The 22,291-nt window shown below is 34.0% G+C and overlaps 1 protein-coding gene across 5 annotated transcripts in view; it reads left to right on the top strand.

The window, feature by feature from the left end:
- LOC134532951 (focadhesin) overlaps nucleotides 1-22,291 on the top strand; it is a 62,342-nt gene that overhangs the window by 38,087 nt on the left and 1,964 nt on the right. For all 5 annotated transcript variants that reach the window (XM_063370027.1, XM_063370031.1, XM_063370028.1 and 2 more), the window contains 5 exons: nucleotides 507-633; nucleotides 5,631-5,779; nucleotides 16,952-17,157; nucleotides 18,542-18,683; nucleotides 20,651-20,827. In XM_063370027.1, the coding sequence (XP_063226097.1) occupies nucleotides 507-633; nucleotides 5,631-5,779; nucleotides 16,952-17,157; nucleotides 18,542-18,683; nucleotides 20,651-20,827 (801 nt within the window). The remainder of the gene's footprint in view (nucleotides 1-506; nucleotides 634-5,630; nucleotides 5,780-16,951; nucleotides 17,158-18,541; nucleotides 18,684-20,650; nucleotides 20,828-22,291) is intronic.

Here is a 22,291-nt window from a genome sequence, read left to right as displayed (position 1 = left end):
CCAGTTATTATATAGTATAATGTATAAAGTAAAATGCATTTATATCAGACATGTGTGATACTTCCAAACATTTGGTAGTACCCAAAAGATCTCGAAAACCCTGTGGCAAAGATTTTGTCCGGCCAAACTCTTGAGAGTTGAATAACACTTAACCTCTGCAACCAGTTGCTCTTGCAGGTTTTTTTTGTATATAGTACTTCTTGCTATGTTTAGTATACTAGCTATACTGGGGAGAAGTTATAAAACTGGTGTACCTAATATTAGCTACATATAATTATTTTTCTAAGTCACTTTGTAGTTTGTACCTATGACATTACATGCTTTATGTGTTACAAATTTTTCACAATACTCATTTATCTAACCATATGCTAGAAAACTTTTACCAGCAGAACTAAATTAATTTTGAGTTTCTTATACACATTATAATTGATGTAAACATTAGTTTACAAAGTGAAAATAGCTCATTCTTTAACATGAGGAATTAAAAAAAAAAAATTGGATTTCAGGAAGAAGAAATTAAGAACCTCTTTGCATATCTGCCTGATTTGTGCAATGGTGTGCCCCCAAACCATTTGAGGCCATTCATTGCAAAGTGTTTGGAGTTTGCTGTTCATAATGCTCTTTCTGAACAAGGTAGGTTATGGTGTGATCCTTTACACATGGTTATAAAAAGGTAGTGATTCATGCTAAGAATGAATGTAAAGCTTAATGGGATTACACAGAAAATATCTGGATGCACTATTTTGTTTGTGTTAAAAGGTTCAACGATTTGTGAAATATTTAAAGTTTTTTGATATTAAATCTATAACCGATTTTGACTAGAAAAAAATAGTTTTTTTAATGAAGCATCATGAAACAAAAAAAAAAATATGCAGAAAATAGAATTGCACTAAAATAATCATATCATGAGAAAATTATGAATACCAATATTATAGTAACTTATGTAGTACTTGAGTAAACCATATTCGAAAACTGACTGTACTTACACTGCAATGACATAACTCAGTTTTTCCTTCAAAAATCTCTAGAAAAATGTCTAAAAAATTTTGACAGTTCTTGTTTTAAACAAAGGCCAGACATCACTTTTATTTTCTGTGAAAGTAAGACATACTGCTACTACTGCTTCTGCTGCTACCACTGCTACCTATGTTACTACTATGAACACATGCTAATATTGCTACTGCTTTAATGTAGAAGAAAGGGGAAAATGGTTTTCAAAAAATAGTTTAGAAATTAACCAAAAATAATTTAATTAATTTAAAAATTCACAACCAACCTTATTTTACTCATTACCATCAAGATGAACATAAAGACATTATGTTTGTAATTTGGTGGTAATTATAAGCTGAGATATTTGGAAAATGTGGCTGAAAATTTAAAAAAAAAAAAAAAAAAAAAACCTAAATATTTATTTATTTATTTATTTATTTATTTGTAATTGTAACATGCCAACTAACAGGACAAAGCCTTTAATGGTTGGCACACAATTAGACAAAAATACACTCACAATAATTAACATAAATGAAAAACACAAAACAATACAATATAATACATATAAAAACAAAACACACATAACAAAGACAATAAAACAAAATTAAAACATTACAATTTAGACAATACAGAACTAAAACACACATGATCATTAAGAACTAAGGAAAATAATTGAAGTCTTTATCAAATTTATTAAAATTGGTTATTAGCCTAAAGATAAGATCATTATTTCTATTAACTGTACATAAAGTGGAAGTTAAACGACTGTTAAAAGGAGGTACTCTTAAACCGGTGTTGTCAAGTATATATTTTCAGTTCAATTTGTTAGTATAACAGTTTTTAATGAAAATAGAGTCAAGTAATTCTCTTCGACTTGAGAGAGATATCAGATTGGGTAGAGGAAGATGTTTTTGATTAATAATATGTATTAATTTATTCTGTATATTTTCGATTTTCATATTATCGCACATATTGATGTTGTTCCAAATTACTGAGCAGTATTCTAGTTTTGACCTAATTAATGCTAAATAAAGTGAGAGGATAGAATCAGTTTTTGTCGCATAACATGTGACATATTTAATTAAAGTTAATGTTCTTCGGGAACTAGAAATTAAATGTTGAACATGTTGGTGAAAGAACAATTTAGAATCTAGAATGATACTTAAATCTTTGAGAGAAGAGGATTTCTGAATTAAGGTGTTGCCTAATTTATAATCATATTTGATGGGAAGGTATTTTCTAGTAAAGGATATTATTTTTGTTTTGCTTTTGTTGAGGGTCACAAGATTTGCTTTACACCAGTTATTAATTTCATTAATGTCAGTTTGGAATAATAAACAGTCATTAAAAGAGAGAATTTTTCTACTTATTTTTAGATCATCTGCGAATAGAGTGCCAGAAGAATGATTCAGAATTTGAGTAATGTCATCAATAAATATGTTAAAAAGTAAAGGAGACAAGGTACCACCTTGAGGAACTCCAGAACTAGCTATAAAGTTTGAAGAATTGGAGTTGTTGATAGATACAAAAAAAGTTCGATTTTTAAGGTAGCTAGAAAACCAATTAACATAATTGTCACTAAGACCGAAATTATGTAACTTGCTTAATAGTAATGAATGATTTACAGTATCGAAAGCTTTAGCAAGATCAAAATAGCAGGCATCTACCTGACCCCTGCTAATGACTTCATTAAAAATAGGATTGAGGAAAGTAATTAGATTGGTGGCTGTGGTCATTCCTGATCTAAAGCCATGTTGATTACTAGATAAACAATTTTTTAGTTGGAAATTAGTGATTTTATCAACTATTTTTTCAAAAATTTTAGAGAGACCATTTAATAGTGATATTGGTCTATAGTTAACCACATTTAATTGGCTTCCGTTTTTATGAATTGGAATGACTTCTGCAATTTTCCATTTATTTGGAAAAACTTGGGTTCTTAAACTAGTATTAAATATATGTTTTAATAGGGGTACTAATAAATTTGAACAGCCTTTCAGAATAAAATTAGGAATCCCGTCGGGTCCTGTAGACATAGAGGGTTTTAGAGCCCTTATGCCCCAAAGCACAAGGCTGTCAGAAACAGAGGGAACAGATATTGTATCAAGGAATGAATTTACGGTGGGAACTTGGTAATTGACATTAGAGGACACATAAACACTTGAAAAGTATTCAGCAAATACATTAGTCAACACCGCTGGATCACTAGATACGACATCATTAACTTTTAACGAATGCTGTTCATGATAACCGTTTTTTATTAATTTGACATAGCGCCAAAACTTCTTAGGGTTGTTCTTGATATTATTGTTAGTGGATCTGGTCCAATTTATTTTATCACTCTTGATAAGATATTTGGTTTGTTTTCGAAAGAATGAAAATTTAGTATAATAGTACATATTTTTGATTCTTCTGTAAAGTTTGTGAAAATGTTTCTTGGATTTTAAAGCTTGAATTAAGTCTTTTGAAAACCAAACAGGGTATTTAGATGGTTTGCTAATGAAAACGGGGATGAATTCATTAATATTGTGACATATACAAGTAGTTAATTGATCAACAAGATAGTTAACATCAGTAGATTCATAGAAATTTGACCAATCATAATTTTTAACAGCATTGTAAGTACCAAGATATTCACCATTTATATAGGACCTAGAGACTCTAGTAGAACTGACCACATAAGGAATGCTGTCAGATATTATTTTTATAATTAAGGCAGGATGATATGGGTCTTCGGTGACGAGTGCTTCATCCGCATGAGATACTGAACATTGCAAGATGTTTGTAAAACAAAGATCTAAGAGGTTTTTGGATGATAGGATTGTGTTATACTGAGATAGACCAAGACTAGATATACAGTTTATAAGATATTGTGCTTTAGTCTTGATGTGCGTGTGCACGATGTTGGTTGTTAGATTATTAGTCCAATCAACATCTGGGACGTTAAAATCACCCAGTAGCACTAACTCATCTTGATAAGCAGCCAGTTTATCTTCTAAAGTCTCAAAATAAGATGAATAAATATTTGGAGATGTTTGGGGTGGTAAATATATATTGCCAATTATAAAGGATTTATTCTGAGTCATTTTAACTTTTAACCAAACAGATTCAATTCCGGGGTAGTCCAGGTTAAAAATAGGCTGAATAGAAGTGAATTTAAACTTATTGACTGCTATCAAAACACCGCCACCACGATCTTTAGAAGTCAGCAAGGCATCTCTATCATTTCTGTAGATTGAGTATTGATTGTGAAGTAGTGGGAATTAATGCTAAGATCGTTGAACCAGGTTTCAGTTAGACAGATAAAATCATAATTAGAGATAATGTTTTCATAGAATTCTTTTGATTTAGTTCCTTTGAAATAGGATACACGAAAACAAATTAAGGTGCTCCTCCTGGCACCGGAGACAGGTTCGTTGCGGTGACACCAGCTGATAAGGGCTTCGTGGGGATGACGGTCTTATCAGTGCTGACGGAATTATTCGAAGTAGAGTCACTGGTGGCAATTTGTTCCGGGTGGAGTTTACCGTAGAAGGGACTGATTAAGCACCCACTTGGCCAGAATACTATGTTATTTATTCTATTAAAATCTTCTTCAAGTACTACTATGTGAAACGAAGCGTAAGAATCGAATTTGGTTCTAAGTTTAACTACCTTTACATGTGAAAGATTGAGTTCATTAGTTATATAGTCAACTATCTCATTTGCATGAACAGAAGGATCAAAACGAGTAACAAACAGTGCTTTTGTTCTTCTCGGAACAGGCTTGGCAACCGTTTTAAGGGTGGGAATATTCCTTATTCCCACTTGCATCGGTGTTTTCTTTCTCTCCGGCTCACGCTTAGATTCTGTATTCGCATTCATTTTGGATTTTCGTGCATTTTGCACAACGGTGAAGCTGTCAGAGTCAGCATGTTGGTTGGTGTGGTTGTTTTTGGTGACATCACTTTTTTCTCGCTGCGTCGGAAGTAGGTCACTGGATGAACGCCCGTTTTGAAAAATTGCTTTGAGGTAAAACAGATTTCCAGTGGAGAATCTATGTTCAAATTTAACATGTCTAGGCCTTTATTTCTCTCCACTACATGAGCAACCAACAAACTCTTTTTTTAAATTTTTATTAATATGGATTTTGCTCAAATTATAAACTATATTGAAAGCAGAATATTTTTTTAATGTAAATGCTCACTGAGATTCATGGGACAGTTTTTATTGCCTCAGGAAATCTTGTGTCCAACTCTCTTTGGTTTCAGTTCACTATCCTGCTGAATAGAGAGTTCAAGGATTATTTAAGTAGCTTTGGCATACAGCTGTCATTTATTGTCCTTGTTACTTTCATTCTGGCTCAATTAAAAACATAAAATAAAGTAATTGATGAGGAAATATGCAATTTTTTTCAGGTAATGATTCTAATGAAGAAAAATTTTTTGAAGGAGTTGTTATTGCACATAAAATCTACTCTTCAAAGAGAAGATATACACGATGCTAACAAAACATTCACTATCCTGCTGAATAGAGAGTTCAAGGATTATTTAAGTAGCTTTGGCATACAGCTGTCATTTATTGTCCTTGTTACTTTCATTCTGGCCCAATTAAAAACATAAAATAAAGTAATTGATGAGGAAATATGCAATTTTTTTCAGGTAATGATTCTAATGAAGAAAAATTTTTGAAGGAGTTGTTTTTGCACATAAAATCTACTCTTCAAAGAGAAGATATACACGATGCTAACAAAACAGTACTGATTTTGTTGCTTGAAGGACTGCTGGAAACATTTGATGCTGATAACAAAGTAAGTTGTCCTTAAAACTTGAATTAAGTAGAATAATGATCTTGTTTAGCATGTCCTGTGGTAGACTATGGGTTCTAAGTTTGGTATAAGATGCATGAAGAGAAATGTACTGCATTTACTGAAATGTATATGGCAAGATGACTCCGGTATTTTTGATTTTTTTTAGGAAGAAAAACTATTTAATTTATTTAACATACTCATCTATATATAAAGAAGTTTCTGTTTGTTGGGCTGTCAAAACAAGAGAAAGATCATTGATTGTCTATATCTGATTTTGAATAAATCTTCCCACGTTTCCTTGCCTAAATGATATTTTGAAAAACTACCCCCATTACACTTTCCCACCCCTTAAATCAGAATTTTAGTACTACTTGATGAAATATTGCACATCACACAAGTTTAACATAAAAATTATATTACTGTCTACATCTGCTTTAAAATAACTTTCCCTGTCCCTCCCTCTTTCCCAACTCTTAACCCTTTCAGTGCCAGGACCCACTGAGGCCACCATCATTACGGGAATGCTGCAGGTGAAGACGCATCCATTCCTTCTAGTCTTTTGATACCTAGTGATTTTAATACGCCATTCAGTTTCAAGCATTGCAGTTTCTATCTGTCTTGCACTCGCCATGAGTATCAACAAGGCACAAGGGCAGTCACTTTGTATGGTAGGTATTAATTAACTTTTAAACGCCATGATTTTCACATGGCCAGCTACTTGGCTTGCCCAAGATTCGGCATGCCGGATAGTTTGTTTATGCTTTGTACGAACAAAATAAAAAAAATTGTTCACCCTTCAGTCTTGCAATAAAAGGTTCTAAATATATAAAAAATGTTTGGTTGTTTGATTGCTATCTAAATTAAACCTATAGTTTGATTAGAGTTTGGTAAAATTTTATACAGTTAACATTGGACCAAAGTAAGAGGAAAATCACTGTCTACCTGAGATTTCAAACCTACTTTTCCCATCCCCCTAAATGCATAAATGAAACCTCTTCACTCTGCGTAAAGCAGGGGCAATGCTGGGTACTTCAGCTAGTAACCTATAAAAACTTAAATTAATCTTTAAAAAATAATACAGTGAAAGGTCTTGTATTCTGCAGGTTCAGGTTCATGACTGTGCTGGACTAGCGTTTGTGCCAGATTATCGAACGTAAACTAAAAATGACAGCATCACTTGATGACCAAAGTCAGATTATGGAATTCACTTGATTGGTACTGGATTACAGAAATTTTTGAACCATAGAATGCCATGTTGAAGACCTTTCTTTGTAGCTGTCATGGTGATGCAGTAGTGTCTCGCTTATTCTAAATAAATGGACGGACATAAAGTCGGATAATCGGGATGTTTTAAAAAAAGGTCTATTTAACGTCAAACGAAGTTATAATTTTACACATTTTGAACCTCATATTCATATTTTACTAGAAGGTGTTGAGAAAAAGCTTATTAAACATGAAACTATGTTTTACAACAAAATAGAAAAAAATTACGGGTAAAAAAGTCAGGGTAATTAATTATCTGTATTTGATTCGGGAACAACAAAAAATAGACTAAGTTCACACTCACAATATGCAGTTCTTGCCACAGATTGGAGAGTTTTTTTAGTGAGACTTTGAATAATACGGAATGTCGGATAAGCAAAAGTTAGATAAATGAGATGCTACTGTATGAGGAAAGTTTTTGAATATTTGATATTCCTGGTAAGTGCATGATTGGTATTTCAGAAGTGTAAAATATAGATTTTACTTAAGAATCCAAAATTGGTGATATTTTATAAATAATTTATCCAAATCAGTTATAGAATAATGAATTATGCTTTCATTTGTAATTTTTCTGAGGTCAGTATAGGGCTGTGTGAATATTTGGTAATGGTATCAACATTAAAAATAATTAAAAACATGAATTTTTGTATCAGATGCTGTATAATTTAGGATACTATAAATTTTAGATTCATTGAAAGTAGGGTGAATTAAAATGTAGAATAAACTTCAATATAAAATGGCATCAATTATAATGTGACCTTGATTGTAAGCTGCAGTTTAATACAAGCATTGAATATATATAACTTATAGAAGTCGCGAGGGGATAGGATTTATTATTCCAATTTTCGGATCCAAAACTGTGGTAGTTGTTAGCTCCGCCGCTAGACAGCTCTTCTTTCCACAAGAGGGTACTCGTAGTTACCAGCTTCCACGCCAGAGCGCTGTAGCGTCGCTTTTTTCAAGGTCGTGCGCGTAATTCTCTGTCTCACTCTATCGAGAGGCGGTGCCTTTTGAGGAAATCCGAGCGCTTAGATACGGGCGGGCGCAACTGAATTGGAGGAGTACGGCCACCGAAAAAAAAAGTGCGGTTAAAAGATGCCAACATCAAAAATTAAGTTTTAATTATAAGAAAACTACAGAAATTTCTTAAACGTAATAACGTAAAAAAAAAATACTGACATTCGTAGTTCAGAATTTATAAAATGTTGTGTTAACGGAGTGGCGCATTGAGTAAAATGGTAAAACATAATTTGGAATAATTCTTGACAACGTTGAATGATTTTGGTAGCTATGAAACAACTATGGCTGCGATGACTGTTCAAACGCGTGCACGTGTTGTTATTAGTAACTGAAACTAATGGTATGATGTCATACTTTGTGGCTATGCAGTTTATAAATTTTTTAACATAAGATGAAGAATTTTTACATAATGTTTTGGTTGTTTCGTAATTCAAAATAAATAATCTTAAACGTTATATGGTGAATATTCCCAGTAACGAATGACCACAAAAAAAATCAATTTTGCCAACATAGATCTGAAAAGTTAACGATTTACTATGTTAAGTTGCTTATAAATAACGCACATTTCCCGGATCTCCAAAGAAAATAAGAGTTTGTGTTATAGCATTGAGTTGCCACTCTTTATATTCCTTGCTTTGAGGTTAGATACACAAGTTATGCTCGTAAAAACGATGCGCAAGTATTTTGAATACAAATATATTTTATTTTAATAACCGAAAGGTAAATATTATTTCCATGAAATATAATACAATTCTTTAAACACAGACAACATATAAGAGCTATTTTTTGTTTATTATTTCATCTGGCGTGATAAATATTATATTTTAAAAACAGTTTGTGGATTTTTAATATAAAATAAATATTTATTTATGACATCAATTTAAGTTGTTCAAAAAATTCACTTTAGTATGAATTCAACCAAATTCATGTTATTCAGGGCAGAAAATTAGAAACTACCAAAAAAGATTATCTACGTTGCTGTTTTGTGTAAATCTGTGCACGGACTTAGTAAGTGATATATTTATAATTCCTAATTTTAGCAACCCATTTTAACACAAGATAAAAAGGATTTTATACTAAAAATTATTATGTTAAACCATTAATTAAAAGGAAACATGTATGAATAATCTATTTAAATTTGCATTTGAACAGTGAATATTATTTTGCAATAATAAATATATTTTATCATCGTATAATACGGATGAAAAGTTTGTATTTCCATCTAATCAGAAGTATTATGACACAGTTAATTAAATTGCTTTACAAGTTTTTATTCACGTGAAAATCATTAAAAATTGGTTGGGAAGTTATATAAATATACAAAAACAAATCATTATACATACAATTTTATTATCTTAGTGGATTTAAATTAATGGTGTCCCAGTGACTACTGCGAATAAAAAAGTCTTGCGAAAGGTTTCCTCGTAATTGAAATTCGTCAAAAAATATCTATCTCTCATTTTTGGTGACATTTCTGACAAGTGGTACGATGAAATTTGAGACTGACAAATGAATGTTGTGAAGCAATAAACAAAATATCACATTCGTGAACTACAAAAGTATAGTTGTTTTTATTTTATAGTAAAAGTGTATCTAATAACCCGTGGCTTTGCTCACGTAATTTCCGGGTATTGCTGATATTCTACCATTTTAAGTAAAGTATGTATTAAATTCCAAAGATTATTGAAGTATTATACACAAAGAACTGTCAAGTAAAGAACATATTTAATAAATAAAAATATTTTTACGACTTATTTTTAATTGGTTTAGCGTAAGCCTATTTTAACTTTTATTTAAAATTAAGAACCTACTTATTTTCTATCTCCCGGTTTAGTGACTTTGAGAATATATTTTTCCTTGATGAAATCTTAACTCTTTTCCATCTGACGAAGAAGCCAATTAAAAAATAAACTAAGACTCGCGCACTTATTGTATGTTAAGACTGCCATCGTTTTAAATTACTGTAATTTTTTTAGTTATAGTCATGCTTAGGCAGTGGCGTAGCGTGCCATCTCGGCGCCTGGAGCGGGAGACCTATTTTGCCGCCCCCATTCTATAGGTGCTTAATTAAAATTAAATTTCACATGCAATGAGGTACCTTATATTGAAGTTAAAATAGGATGAGCGGTTTTACAAGCGGATTCTACGGGCCTTATGAGCAGCGAAGTCAGAAATAACTTTGTCAAAATCAACATTAACAGCCAATTCTTGTTCAATTGACAATATAGCCAAAATTGATAGTCTAGCGGAGCTCATAGTAGATCTGAGGTAATTTTTTATTAGTTTCAACTTCGAAAAACTTCTTTCACAACTTGCAACACTAATCGCCAAAGTCAAATATATACGAATCAAGATGACTATATTTGGAACCGAAATTCCGAGATTCAGTTTTTGAATGAACTGGAGGAGCTCCAGTGGTCCTTTACAACTTATATCTTCCTCTGATTCAGAACAGGCAACAACAACAAACTGCTGAAGATGCTTCCGCTCCATCTGAAACTCGTCCTTGTCGATGTCTTCTAATACATGGGAAAGATCCCCGAACTTGCTGTCCAAAAGTTTCGCTGGCATCAAAAATCCAAACTTGTCCGATATTTCTTGAATTTGCTGGAATAGAGTCGTCATTTCTTGAATGATCTTGTCTAATGATGCGATAATCTCTCGACGGATTTCCTGTTCGTGAGACAAAGCTGCATCTTCAGAAGATTCATCGCCATGCATGCGTTTTTTCCTGCGAATTCTTCTCGTTTTGAGTTCGATTCCGAGTTTTTCGCAGAGAGTCTTAGCAAAGTCAATTGCTTCTTGCACGAAACGGTCTCTACTTTCCACTAAGAGGGTTTTCAAAGCGCAGAGTTTCTGAGCACACTTATCCACACTTAGTCCTCGTTGCTGCAGGTAAATCTGTGCGTCATCTACTTCAGGTAGCACTGCAGCCCAAAAGCCAAGAAAAGTTAGGAAGTTAAATGACTGCATGGCTGTCAGGAGAAGACTGGCTCCCGATCTTGTTTCGGAAGTTTGAGATGAATCTGTTAATTGTTCCAGTACCTCAAGAACTACCTCAAACTTATTTTTAAGCATCTTGACAGCTACATGTCTAGCGCTCCAGCGCGTTTCAGTGACTCGTTTTACTGCTTGACCTGTGACGGCAACCAAAGCGTTCCATCGAACAGTTGATGCGGAAAAGAAGGCAAACAGCTTCTCCAGAGTTCCAAAAACGTCACGGAATCCACTGATTCAGAAGCAGCGTGTACCCCAGCCAAGTTTAGTGAGTGGTTTGTGCATGCAACGAATATAGCTTTCGGATTCAGTGCTTTAATCCGGGCTTGAACTCCATTGTGGATCCCTGACATTGTGGCAGCATTGTCATAAGCCTGTCCTCTCAGATTCTGTATGTCCAGTCCGTCTGATGTTATCTTCGCGATTATATCGTTGCTGAGATCTTCTGCATTTTTTCCTTTTGGTTCGAAGAAGTCAATGAAAGATTCTACCACGGCGACTTTTTCTCCTTCGATATGTACGTATTGCAGAACTTGGCTCATTTGGTCATTGTGGGAGATGTCTGGTGTACTGTCGAAGATTACGCAATAATATTTAGCTTCTTGAATACGACGGATGATGGTGGATCGAACTTGCTGTCCCAGTAAGTTTATAAATTCATTCTGGGTTTCTGGAGATAGATACGAAACTGAGACTCTTGCTCCCAGCTTTATCTTTGTCAGGTGTTCCGTTAGAAAAGGATCGTATTTAGCTAGGAGGTGCACTAACTCCAGAAAGTTCCCGCGATTGCCACTATCATCTCCTCGAATGTCTTCTCGATGTCCTCTGAAGGCCAGATTCTGTTTGGCTAAGAACTGGATAATATTCAGCAACCTGTACAGTACATCCCTCCACTTCTTCTCCTCACTTTCGAAAACTTCTTGTTGTTTCTGATCGATGGTTGCTTTACAGTTCAGGCGAACTTCCAACTCCTTCCATTTCAAGAAGCTCTGTTCATGGCCCAGGCTATTTTCATGGTCTCCTATTCTTGTATTTAGCTTCCACCATTTGTTGAATCCTTCATCAGATGCGAAGTTAGAGCCGGAATTGCCAAACAGCTTGCAAGAAAAACAATACAAGGATTGCCCCTTTGACCCCTGGTGCGGAACTATAATTTGTGGATTTTTGGGATTTAAATTAACGGACTAATAAAACTGAAACTAGGAATTTACGTTCAGCATGTTTCACCCAATCCCTGCCAGACCTAGAAGAAAAAAGGCGTCGACCGTTAGAAAATGACTTAACTGAGAAGGGCTTGTAAACCCATAATTTGTAATTTGCTAAATTTTTGGTATATTAATTTGCATGTTAAGGTGTGTCAATTTTTTGCTAGATTTCGCCTATGTTAATTGGTATTTACAGCGGTGATACGCCCGGTGCGTATCTATATTTGTATTTGTATTAATATGTTCTTATATATTTTTAATGCCGTTTTGGTAATTATATTTAATTTTCGGAGCTCCGAAGTATATGATCAAATTATAATTTTTTGGGGGAATTGTTAAAGTATTTTTTTAGTATTATTATATAGCTATTTTTTATAAGTAGTAATAGGGCATGTATTTTATGATGGATGCGCCTATTTGTGATGAAACGATTTTATGATATATATATATATATATATATATTCTGAAGTGTTTTCAGAATTACTCTATGGAGTATATTTCCTAAAATGCCAATATCTATAATGTAAAATGTGGTCTAGTTGGGCGCCGTGAAAACTCTATAAAGTACTAGTGCTGTGATTGTGTATGTAGCACAACTACTAACCTCTACAGAATATTAACTAAAATATGTCTTGTTATGTTGATAGTGAAAATAAATTATTCTCAAGTTGTATGTACTGGTGTAGTTTGACTCAGTGTGAATACCAAACAATAAAATGTCGTATAATTCCTTAGCAGTATGTCTCCTTCTCTTTGGTGTAAGTATTCTGACCTTAAAATCAACAAATATAAGTAGTGTGTTTAAAAGCATTAACTTCTCTATGACTGCTGATCTCAGTGTAATAAAAACTAATTATTCTTTCAAGACAATCCAAGCTAAATATTTCTGTCTATCTGGTTTAACATACACATGATCTGTAAGTATGGTTATCAATCGGAAAAATAAAATATAATGAAAATTTAACTTTTTACTAGGGTCAAAATCATGGTTGTATGGGTGACAATACTCTTTTGCAACATATCCAACTGTAACATGAAAAGTGACAGAGTCAATGATTAGCAAGCAACATACAAATACCTTTGAGACAATTATTCATGTTTAAATAGGTTTTTCATTAAACAAAATTTCAATATCCGTTATACTTAAATGTCTTTCAGAACTAATTACGTTTTACGTAATTGTATCACTGAATAATAGTTTGGTTATCAGTCAATATTTTAAATATTATTGAAACACATTTTAACTGGCAAATTAGTCTTTTCTTTGTTTTTACTAGCTCAGTCTCTTTCGGTAGATCAAACTGTCTCAAGACTTCTGGACCTGGGACTATTCTTTACACATTCAAGACAATTAATGACTTTAACAGATTTTAACTTTGATATCGTACATATTACTGATCAATGTCAGTTAACCAGGTCCAGTATGTACAAGCTACAAGTATTTACGTAGTTAAGTAGTATTAAGTTGTTTTAGCGAGTTTCAACTTAGGTCTTGATCGTAAACATCATAGTTTAAGATATCTTGCCATTAAAATAGGACAGGTAACTTCTCGCTGTTCTTGTTAATTCGGGGATGGGGCAAACAAACCTCGTCGCGTCGTGACAATACCAAGAGGCTGTGGAAAACTCTCCGAACCCCTGTCTCTCCTCCGATGTTGCTGGTTAGATCTCACTCTCCTCCGATGTCGCTGGTTGGGTCTCCGTCTCGATGCACCTCCTCTCGTGCTGCTGGTACTCCAGCAGGACTGGCGTCGGTCACCTGGAGTCGTCTAGAAGGATGATGTCCTCCGGTACACCGTCTACGATGCCGTCTACCGCTGTCGAACTCCTTCCATCTCGAAGATTGATAGTCCTTTTCTTCTTTTCTTCTTAATTCGTCGTTGATACAGTTCTATTTATGCTGTTAGTCAAAACTTATCGTCGTCGTCGATTCTTTAGTAGAGCTTCGAACATCGGTAACTACCTCTTCTTCATTGTGTAGTTCCGGTATTTATTATAAAATCATCAATTTCACGTAGATTCTAGCTATTCAGTCGTCGTACCAATGTTTTACGTGATATTCTTACATTCATTTATGACTAAATCACGGAGCTCTTTCTCTCTAATCCTTCTCCCATGATAGTAGAACAGAAAACTCAAGTTCCAATTTTTTAAACAGTTAGAGATTTCTGTATTGAACACACTCCGAAATCACACTGGAAATACTAAATTCTTTAAATAAAATATATGCGCAGTCGAGCGTCCAATCACATATACTCTTTCCTCAGTAATGACCCAAAAACAATATTAAAAGGTGTAAGCTCATTTCCTATTCGTCGCAGTTTAACAAATGTTTGCAAAGACATTTCATAAAATTATTACTTAGATAAAACATGAAAATACTTAAAGAGTAAAACCAAATTGACCTGACCATAGAGATACAATACTGGTAAATATAATTCATAACAGGACTAAGACAAAGTCATAGAGGTAAGAAGTAAAATAATAAACATAAAATTCATTTCTATTGAGGGCTTCTCAAATACCTCTATAATATATTTATTTATTAAATGTTGTCATATAAATTTTGCGTCTTTTTAACTTGCTGCCTCCTCTCACTGTTCGCAACCTTATTAGTATTTTTTAAGCCTGCTATTAGTTTGGGTTTTAATATTTTTTGGGGTTTACCTGCGCTCGCGGTACGGGGCAATATAGGAGTTTTACTGTGTCCCGGTTTGCGGAAGTTGTTTGGTTTGCCCTGGGTTAAGGTCAAACTTTACAGTACAATGCGTAGTACTGAATTCAATGAGTGCGAAAGAGAGGCATCGACACGGGCCGACGCGTGAAACAAAAGATTTTGTATGAGTAATTAACATAATAAGGAGTGCCGCTCAACTCAACTCGCGCGCGCCGGGCGGCGCGGCGTGATGCGATGTTGCCGTTCGTATGTAAACAAACAAACGTTATAAAGAGCTCTGTCAGTGATTTCGCAGTTTTTCTTTTAAATAAATATTAAAAAATAGTTGGTGCGCAAAATTTTAGATAAAAATGGAACATTATAGTGTGTCTGACACATGTAATGAATGAATCATAGATCAGATCTCAACCAGCTTCACCGGCGACCCGCCCCCGCGGGCTGCCGCCCGGGGCGGGCCGCCCCCTCCGCCCCACCCACGCTACGCCACTGTGCTTAGGATAATAACATAATATGCCTTATTACGCATACATTTCAGTATTCATGAAACCAATGCATTTTTTTTGAAATGTAGAGCAGTTACCAAATTTCTTATCTCGCATATTGATTTTTTTTGGTATGGCTAGGATTACTTAAACTAAATTTTTGAATTTTCAATGATGTACTCTTTTCCCCTTTCTATGTGATTTAGAAAATATAGCAATATACGTAAACCAATTAAACCAAAATCATCCTGAATTTTTATTACAGAAAAAAGTTTAATATGCGTATTTTAATATTATATATATATAGCCAATTCTGATTTAGTGGGTTCCATATTTTTTTTATTTTAAAAAATAATATCTACCCCTTTTACTACTTAATAGATAACATTGAATAAGATAAGGTTGTTTAAGGTATGTTGATTTTCCTTGCCAATATCTAAAAGTAAATTTGTACAAACGCGAAATATAGTTTAAATAAGTATTTTACTTTTAAAATAAAACCATATTTTGAACGGAACACTACTATTGGCCCAATACAAAGTTTTAATAGCTAATTTTCACTTCACTCGGGTACAGAATCCCATCATTCAGTGATTTCCGTGGCTAGCTTCTTTTGGGATTTCATAATTCTCAAACGACGGTAAGGGAAGCTCCTCTTCAAGGTCGCCTAACGATGCTGATAAGACCTGCCGGGTAATTTGAATCGTGGGTCTGGGATTTACGCAAGTGGGGCGGGGGGGGGGGGGGGTGAAGAATGATGTCACGACTGGGCTGGTTAACCTAGTTCTGCCAAATACCGCCAGGGGCGTATACGGCCGATACACAGCGATGAAAGCGATCGCAGCGGCGGAGCTTGGAACTACAACAATTCTTCTGAGAAACCGGACAGAACATTTAACCTGGGCTCGCGACTTCTATACATTATATATATTCAATGATACAAGTGTGCAGGAGACATGTAATAAACGGGGTATCTTGAATTTAAATGAACCTTGTTTACCAAAGGACTTTGAATGTGATACATCTGAATATCAGGTGATTTAGACTATAAAATGCCTTTAATTAAGTGGTTAGCTTAAATATAACAGATCACAATTCAAAGTGAGTTAAAATTTTATTTTAGCCAACATAAAAGTGAAATAATCTTTACTTTTCATTTTCATTATTATTTAGTATTGGATATTTAAAAGTGGGATTATAAATAACAATAAATTCCATTACATTTGCAATTTTATCTTAAAAATTTTTTTCCCAACTGTTTGATTGGTTAAAAAAGTAGAAAATATTGTATGCTAAAAACATTGCATATGATTGTTTTTTATATACCAAAAGAATTAGGGAATTGTTATTTTAATGAAGAATTTTTTATTATCTTTAAAAAAAATTATTTTTTTTTGTAAAGAAAAGCAGTATCTGACAATTCTGGTCATTTGTCATGATAACCGTGTTTCAGTTGGTCATATTTTCTCAGAGATGCATGCGAGTAAGAAACTAAGGATGGGATGGTGTGGTTTGCGTTCTGTCGCAGCTGTTCCCCACGTATGTGGAGTGTGTGGCTGAAATGCCAACCAAGTACTTGGAGCGCATGACGTCGCCCTCTGTGTGGTGGGAGGTGACCCCCGCCAAGCTGCGTCAGTCCATCGGCATCCGCGGGGCGCTCGCTCAGCGGGCCGACTCGGAAGTGCCCCTCGTCTGGCTCAACGAATGCATTGACGCTGCAGCGGGTCTGCCAGGGTAACACGCTAGCTTGTACTAGACCGTAGCTGAGTATACTGATAAAACATATACAGACACTACAAATGGCTTCACACACTGTTCTAGCTTGTAGAACAGACCCATTTGGTAAAATGACTCAAACTGTGACTTCAAGTCACTCTTCCTCCAGCACTCTTATAAACTCATTATATAGTACTTTTATCTTATTTAATACAAATGATAAAGTGATCGGCCCTAAGTGGATTCGTGATTGCATTTCTTTAAAAGATATATCATAAACTACTTCAATAATGCTAGGGTAAAAAAAAAAAAGATTCAAAATTTGTGATGCATATTTTTCTTAGTATGTTGTTATTAATCAGTTTGTCCCAGCTAAGATGACAATCTGTTCTGAACAATGCAAAGCAATCTTCAACAACTTTGGGAGTTGTAAATGTGTCTGAAAAGTTAACATAATTAGTTTTTATTTAGAGGTACTCAGTAAATGCTCCTAGGAACATGCAGTAATGATTAATTTTTTTTCATGATATGAAATGTAGTCCAGCAAACATTCAGTGTTGTATAAATTCTTTCATAGCTTATTACTTAAATTGATCTATGTTTAGTTTCTTTATATGTGTTTGTAAGCTACAATTATTAAGTGTTGAATTCACTTACATAACAAAAGCACACTCAAAAAATTATTTCTTCCGATAATCAAAATAAAATTGAAGTTAACGTCATAGAATAACATTAATATTTATTCACAGCCAAACATTAGAATGGATTGGAAGTGGATGGATAGGATATTGAACAGCTAAGTTCATTTATCTCATCCTGTGGCTAAACATAAAAGCGTGAAAATATAGCTATTCAGATAATTAATGCCATCAGAGTTACTCTACTTAATACCAATTATTTAATTAAAGCATACAACATTGTAACTGCACTGCTGCTTATGCAGCTATTTTTTAAAAGTATTTTAACATTTATATTTTTATATATATGTGTGTGTGTTTTTTTAAATGTTACACACACACATGTGCATGCACACACACACACACACACACACACTTGCAAGCACACACGTAGTTAAAATAGGTTTGTGAAAAGCTGTCAAAAAGTGAGATATATACACATAATTTTTTTTTACATTATCTGTATGTACCTACTTATTTTCTTCATAGTCTATGTTATTTTGTGCTTTTAGGTATGTAAAAATTTTTTTTCGAATCCTGTTTTGAGACCATTTACATGGTACATTTGTTCAGGTTCACATATACTACTACATAAATATCTGCATGTCAAGTGTGCATGTGTTAATTTGTTCATGGAGGGGATGCACTACTTTCTTAATTTATTATTGGGTACAACATTTTGAAATTTTATGGTCAAAAATTACTGTACCTTTTTGTGTGTTTAGGGAGCAGTCAAATGTGTTAAAGTGCATTGCAAACGTGATATCGAACAGTCGTGAGCATGACACTCATTGCCGTTGGTCGCTGGAGCTCATTGGACAGATACAGGCAACCATTACTAGCAAGACTGATGCAGACAATCAGCAGGTATGCAGTAAAACTCATTTCATTCAAGCAATTGTAATAGGCTTGGCTGCTGCTTCATGTCGGGAAGGTCAGACCACTGTTGCCAACTGCTGAGTGAGAGGTTCTGCTTTCAGCCAGTGAGCAATGTAAGTTTAGAGTCCACTGCTTGTAGCTCGGCTATGTTTTACGGGGAAGGGGGGATTTGAATGGCGAAGGGCAGGACCAGATGACCCAACTTCAAGGATCACTGTAGAGAAGTCACTGGACCACTTGCCAACTGTACAATGGAACCTAACTCATTTATTGTACACAAGTGTAAATTTATGCTCATGATAATGCAAGGAGTACTGTTGTTCACAGTACTGCTACAGGTTCTAAATAAACAGTATATTATGATTCATATTGGTGTGCAGAATTAAAATTCATGAATTTCTGCATCTATTTAGTATATTTAATTCAACAATCTATACAAAACAATCAGCATTGATGGCCAATAAAATGTAAATATTGTATTTTCACTTACTATGTAGTAGGTACTGCCAAATACTATTTCAAGTTTTTGAAAAAAAAATTGTTATATGGGAAGGAAAAGTAATTATGCGTAGTGGAATTATTCTTTGGCTAAATTTAACTAGTATTTGGACTACTTAAATTATTAAAACACTACAGAATAGTGTTTGGTTGGCAGCATCAGAGTTGCTTTAATTGTTTTTGGGCATATAGTGTTGTGCTTGTTTCAGGTTAGGTCAATTCCATAAGTATTCCAATACCTAATTAAGTTCTGATATTTAGGATTGGTTTCTTTGATTTTGATTCCACCAGACTCCATACTCCTTAAGATATGCTTATCAAATACCTCATCAAATTGGATATATATATATTTTTTTTTTGTATTTTAAAATGATATTACAATTGAGAATGTTTATTCATAAAATAATTACAAATGATAATACATGTCGTGTACAAGATACAGCAGTATAGATTAATTTAGGTTTTTGAAAACTCAAAATAAATTTATGTGTGTGTCAGTGCTGTTTCTGATGACACATTAATACTCAAATCATTGTTTCTTTTATTATAATGCATTAAGCACTAATAAAAGTTACATAAATTAGTTTACATTTACATAAATTTTGTGTATTTTAATACTGTGATAAAAGTGCGTTAGGTGATTTAATTTAATGGATGTTAGAGCCATGCTGTAACACCACTTCGAACAAGAGAATTTTATTTACTTTTAGTATAAGTTGTTGCTTTAGTAACAATTGTAATTACGAAAAATTGCTGTCTAGTATGATAAAGTGGTGTTTGTAAATTAAATGGTTTCCAGCTAATTAAATATGTTAGTGTATCATATGAGAAATTATGATTAATTGAAAAGATTTCCAACTATTTGGATTGATTTCATATTGAACAAAAACATGATAAATTATCAAACCCCTTATTTGTAACCAAAATCTGTCCTTCAAAACTTTGTTTACCAAACAAAACTGTAATTACGTTGAGTGCAAAACCCTCAGTTAAAAATCAGACTGAAAAGAAATTAATCAGAAATCCTAATTGCTGATATTGATAAATAGGTATACATTGATATCCTTGAAATATTGTACTCGTAATTTTAAAGTTTTTCCATAGGTGAATGACTGGAGAATTTACCAGCCTTTTATTCCAAAACCATTGGATTCCTGGAACCGACCGATTCCGGAAAAGGAATAAGCCCAACGCTAATCATGTTTTTTAATGCAAATACTTTCGTCACTGATCACGCAAATACAACTGTTCCCGATATACAGAGAGAAAAAAAGGTAACTCTGCATTCTAAGAGCGAGATGAAAACATGCATATTATCTGAAAATACTGTAACATGAGAGTGCTGTAGCGTCAATACATATTAAAGTTTTCATTCTAAAACTAATTACGCAGGTGCGACAGTGTGTGCTAGGAAGGACTGCGGTTCTGCCTGTCGCGAGCAGGGGGAGTGTTTGCAGGCGGTCACGTTCCTGTGCGACGTGCTGCTCCTGGCCGTCGTCGTCATGGCGGGCCACGACTGCCTGGTCCAGACCCTCGAGAGCGTGGCCTGCACCAGGGAGGTGCGGCTGCAGCTCTTCCCGCAGGCCCTGCGCGCCCTGCTGGCCACCAACCAGTGGGCGGAGATCACCGACCAGGTGCGTCCCACGGTTTGTTATTCGTGGACCAGTTTGGTTTTTAAAACAGTTGTTGTTTTTATTTTTTTACCAATTTTGTTTATTCATACATACAGCATATTATTAAACAGTTGTGACACTTCAATGTTTCGTAATTCTTAATTCACCAAAACGGTTACATGACACTCTTTTACGATATAATAATTTGTTATGGGCATTTCTAACTACATATGTACTCAGAACAATAAAAATAAATCTGCAAGTAATTATTTGTTTGAAAAAATTTACCAATGCTGTAATGTAAAAATGAGTTACTGATGACAGTTAAAATAAAATGAAAGTAAAAAAAATAAATATTTCTATTTAGTACGTCAATTTGGTACAGCCTTCATGCTAAATATGTTACGTGTCTTGTGTTTAATATGTTAAAAGAAATCAGTTTTTGCGATCTGAGTTAAATTTTTGATTAAAAATGCTGATTATATTGTGATTGATTAAGAAAATTTTCGCGAACCGCAAAATACGTAGTTTATTATTTGTATCCGAAAATTTGAATATTTGCACAGGCCTATTTTCGTTTTATCGCAATTCACCATATAATCTTGTCCCTAACAGTAGAGTATAGACTAAGCTGTTTCTAGTGCTGAGAGCAGCTGAAGTAAAGAATAGTAATAATATCAGTACACTCTTTTCAAAATAGTCCTCACCTTTTTTGATGGGTGCTTCAGCAAAATTTCACATTTTAGCAGGTGCACATTCTTATAAAATTAAAAATATAATAACACTGTTACATGATTAGCTAGTCTATATCTATTTGAATCTGTGCTTGCATGATTTATTATGTCACAATATTCAACTGCCAAAGTCTGTATGTATGCTGATACATCTCTCAAAATGAAGTCTGTTATAAAGTGATATTTATTTTAAACAGAGCATACACTGATACGTTCACAAAAGAGGGCTTAGCGTGGCACCATTCAGCCACAATTTGTGAGATTCATCAATAAAACTAAAACAGGTGTTTTGTAGTTTACCTATCTAGCACATAATTTTTTTTTTTTAAGTGGAACTTCTTTGGCTGAATTTTAATGCAACGTTTTCATGAAACATTGTTGTGACAAGTTTCTGATATAAAAAAGGACAGAGAATAGGTTCTTGACCAAAGAGATATAAAGAGAGCACTATGCTATATATGTATATGTTACTGGACTAATTTTTGTTCTCTTTTTGCAATGATTCGTCTCCCATCCCCCCCAAAAAAAAAGAACCGAGAGAGTTAGCGGAACGAAAGAATAAGAAACAGAGTGTGTGCATGCACTTGTTTCAGAAAATAGATATAGATATCTTATTACCATCGGCTGTGAAGGCCTTGAATTTTAGATTTGCTACTAGTGTTTCTCCTTGTTCAAACACCAGCGTAGAAAGCGCTGTTGAGACAGCCTCTGCATTTCCCGTATATGTAGCACTATTTGTTATGAATTTCAT

This window comes from Bacillus rossius, chromosome 6, assembly GCF_032445375.1.
Source record: "Bacillus rossius redtenbacheri isolate Brsri chromosome 6, Brsri_v3, whole genome shotgun sequence".
Classification (NCBI taxonomy): domain Eukaryota; kingdom Metazoa; phylum Arthropoda; class Insecta; order Phasmatodea; family Bacillidae; genus Bacillus; species Bacillus rossius.
The sequence above is the reverse complement of the archived record's forward strand: the minus strand, read 5'-3'. Positions and strand labels throughout refer to the sequence as shown.